Source organism: Pteropus vampyrus, unplaced genomic scaffold (genome assembly GCF_000151845.1).
Source record: "Pteropus vampyrus isolate Shadow unplaced genomic scaffold, Pvam_2.0 Scaffold338, whole genome shotgun sequence".
Taxonomy (NCBI): Eukaryota; Metazoa; Chordata; class Mammalia; order Chiroptera; family Pteropodidae; genus Pteropus; species Pteropus vampyrus.
Window position 1 is genome coordinate 189,731 of NW_011889119.1, and position 3,558 is coordinate 193,288.

Below are 3,558 nucleotides of genomic sequence, written 5' to 3' on the forward strand. Positions count from 1 at the left end.
TCCTCCCCGTGTCTGCTTACTGGGGAGACGCACGCCTGCCTCTCTTCCCTCAGTCCCTTCGAACTCCGCAGGGGGCTGGGTGAGTGCGGGCGCAGGGGGCCAACAGTGCTGCTGGGCAAACAGGGCGGCACTGTGGGGGGCCGCGTGCCGCGTGACCGGCTTGGGGCACGAAGACGGTCTTCTTGAAGCGTCCCCGCGGCTGAATGGTAAATGGGCCGGGCCAGCGTGGCGAGGCCTTGGGCTCCTCAGCGTGAGCCACAGCAGTGGGGTTACCTGGAAGCTGCGTCCACGGCTGGCTCCTGCGCCAAGCATGCCTGCCTTGACCCACCCTGTCCTCTCTCTGAACTACGGGGCTGTAGAGAGTACATGCTCACAAGTGTCTCCCCTGTAAGGAGCTCAGGGCCCCTGGGCATGACCGGGTGGCCCCGCAGACCCATGGAGCAGAGGGTCGGAGGACGTGGCACAGAGAACTCTCACTTTCTGACGGGCACTGTGTCCTTGCAGAAACCCATCTCCTCATGGGCACCGCTCCCCATGCCAAGCTTTGGCAGGAAGGGCCACCTCGGCTGTCACTGGCTGACGGACGAGGCCTGGGAAGGGCCCTGCACATCCTCAGATGTGTCGGCAGGCTCTGCTTCAGTGTCTTGCTAGAGTAACTTTTTCACATGGTCATTACTTGCAATGTCCCTCACTTCCGAAGCACACCACCGGCCACCTGCACGCCCCACGTCCACTTGGGCTGACGCCTCACCTGTGAGTTTGCATGCCCTGCCTGTCACCTGTGGCTGAGAAGGGAGGGGTCAGTCTCTGCGGGACCCTGTGCATCTAGCCTGGGATGCCACCAGGACAGTTGGTGCCACCTTCTGGGGCAGAGGAGGTGGCCATGATGACAACTTTCGCTCTGATTACCTAGAAATCACCCTCAGCTACATATTAGACACAACTGGCCCCAAGGAGAGCGAGATTTGTCTCCTTCGTTGTGTTGTTTTAATTGAAAATGTCTGTCCAGAGAAATCGGATGCATCAGGAGAGCTACGCCCACACCGCCCTGCGGCTCTAACGGCAACGTCTTCGGGGAAGAAGCGAAGGCACAGGGTCGCAGTTAATGGGGAACTTCAGCCTATTTTAAGGGACGAGGCTAATGGACAGGAAGTTTATGCCATCAAACTGTTCGAAAAAATTCAAAACATCTGTCTTCAACCCCAGCCACGTAACCAGGAAGTATATCTGAACTGGAGATGGTCACTGTGATCCTGCGGGAAGTCACCCTAGTCAGACCCAAAGAAAATGTGACAAAAATAACTCGGGAAGGAGCCGCAGGAGAGAGGAGACTGACATGTGCTTGTCGGTCAGTGTCTCCTCTGGGACGGTGGCACTTGCTACGCACGGCCCGTGATGTGGATTCCACCCCGGTTCACACACACTTGCACCCACATGCACAAACACATGCAAACACATGTACACGTGCAGACACAGAGATGCACACATGCACAGGACACGCAAGCAGATGCACACAAACACATGCACACCCATGCAGGTGCACATGTACACGTGTGCACAAGTACACAGGCACACACAGGCACTCATGCGCATACACGTACACACAGTGCAGACATGCACAGATGCATGCACACATGTGTACGCATGCGCATACCAGCACAGTGCACACATGTGCATGCAGCACTCACACATGAGCACACCCATGTGCACTCATGCAGGCACGCGTGGACACACTCAGACCCCTGGACACACACACATTTGTCTCCCTCGCTGCTACCCAGAGCCCGGCGCGCGTTCCCGCGGCAGCTGTGCGGCCGGCCGCTCGCCTCCGCCTGGACGGCACAGGGGCCTCTGGGGCCGCCTTCGGGGTGTCAGTACCTCTCTCTCTGGAGACTCGAGCGCCTTCCAGCCATTCTGCTTCAGCTGGTGCAGCTCGCTGAACTTCATGCTGACATCCTCCACGGACAGCTGCAGCATGTCCCAGTACCCGGCCAGGTCCTGCGACGTCGGTCTGGGCATGGCGCTGGGGTCCTGAGGACACACGCAGAGTTTGCGGCCAGGAAGCTGGCAGCTGGCAGGGGCTGGGGGCGGCGGCCCCTCCGCCACGTGCCCCTCAGGGAGTGCGGGGGTGGGAAACCCAAGTGCAAGCCCTCGGCCAGGCCGCCGTGGCCCACGGCTCACGCGGCTCCCTGCTGGCAGTTAAACACGTGTGGGGGGCAGCTCTGTGACGGTCTAGAGAAGGGGGGGCTGCGGGGACAAGGAAAGGATCAGGGGTGGGGACAGAGGGGCGAGTAATGGGGCACAGAGGGTGTTTAGGGCAGTGACACTCCTCCGTGTGATCCTGTTACGGTGAACACGTATCGTACATACGTGTTCACCAAGAGTGACCCCGATGTGACCTGTGGACGCGGTGACAGTGACGGCTAGTGCGGGTGTGTTGGCTGTGGCAGCTGGTGGTGGCGGTGGCGGTGGCGGGTGTCAATGGTCGGGCTGCTGTGGGGGGCATGGGGCGCACAGGAACTGTGCACCTTCCTCTCAGTTTTGCTCTGACCTAAAACCGCTCCGAAATAGGAAGTCACAGCGAATCGACTGGCAGTGGCCGCACACGCATCACACTGCGGGGCTCTCCGAGGGCCCGGCCATGACGGCCGGCGTTCGCGCCGCTGCGTGCCTGCCCGTTCGCAGGAGCTGTGGGCTCTGTGGTTCGGGGCAGAGGCTTGTTCCGGATGGGGCTACGCGGGCCAGTGGCCAGCGTGCGCTCGGAGCCAGCTGCCTCTCCGCTCCGACTCTGACGGTGAGCGACACCGCGATGCTCCGGGCATTGGGCCTGCTCCACGAGAGGGAGGACAGGCAGCCGGGCCTCAGGAAGGGGCAGGTTTCCTGCGTGGAGCAGGGACGGGCGACGGCATGGACTGGGAGCCCGTGGTCTGAACGTGGCCTGAGGACGTGCGCACTTTTCCACCCAGGGCGGACGGGCCCAGCGAGCTGTCTGCACTTAACATCAGTGACTCCACCAGAGGGCTGGCCGCTGGCCCTTTGCCACACTGCCCGGCCGAGGGCCACAGCCAGCGGGCCCCTGTGGCACCGCGGCCCACGTGCTCTGGCGGGTGACTCCGCAACCCCAGGCTCACGCCGGCGGTTCTCCGCGCGTGGTCCTGGCTCACGGGCCTCCCTGAGATTGAAGTCGGAGGCGTCTGGCAGGTAAACGTCTATCTGAATTTGTCTAAAACAGGCAATTTCCAGCTGACTCATAGTCGGTCACAGTGAGCACGACGCGACCTTCATTTCAGTCTTGTTCAAATGTCCTTCAACCGGTCTTGGTACTTAGGGCAGCTGTGACCCCGCATTGCAGACGGGGCTGAAACAGCACCCATGTCACTCACTGAGTGCGGCTGCAGCCGGGGACAAGGCGCTGGCTGACTGTGTGCCGAGGGCTCATTTCCGCCTTCGCCCATGTTCCACGTGGCAGAGGGCTCTGCGGGGTCCCTCCCCAGGACAGCGGCCCGGCCATGAAGGCCCCACCCAGGGCCCACCTCCCGATCCACCGCTCTGGGGTCG

At 61.7% G+C, this 3,558-nt stretch overlaps 1 protein-coding gene across 1 annotated transcript in view; it reads right to left on the reverse strand.

Annotated features, from left to right (window-relative positions):
- Window positions 1–800: 800 nt before the first annotated feature.
- DLGAP2 (DLG associated protein 2) overlaps window positions 801–3,558 on the reverse strand; it is a 246,057-nt gene continuing 243,299 nt past the window's right edge. Inside the window, exons 16-19 of the mRNA XM_011378432.2 lie at window positions 2,617–2,880; window positions 2,371–2,450; window positions 1,879–2,031; window positions 801–899 (exon numbers count right to left, since the gene is read on the reverse strand). Coding sequence (XP_011376734.1) covers window positions 801–899; window positions 1,879–2,031; window positions 2,371–2,450; window positions 2,617–2,880 — 596 coding nt within the window. The remainder of the gene's footprint in view (window positions 900–1,878; window positions 2,032–2,370; window positions 2,451–2,616; window positions 2,881–3,558) is intronic.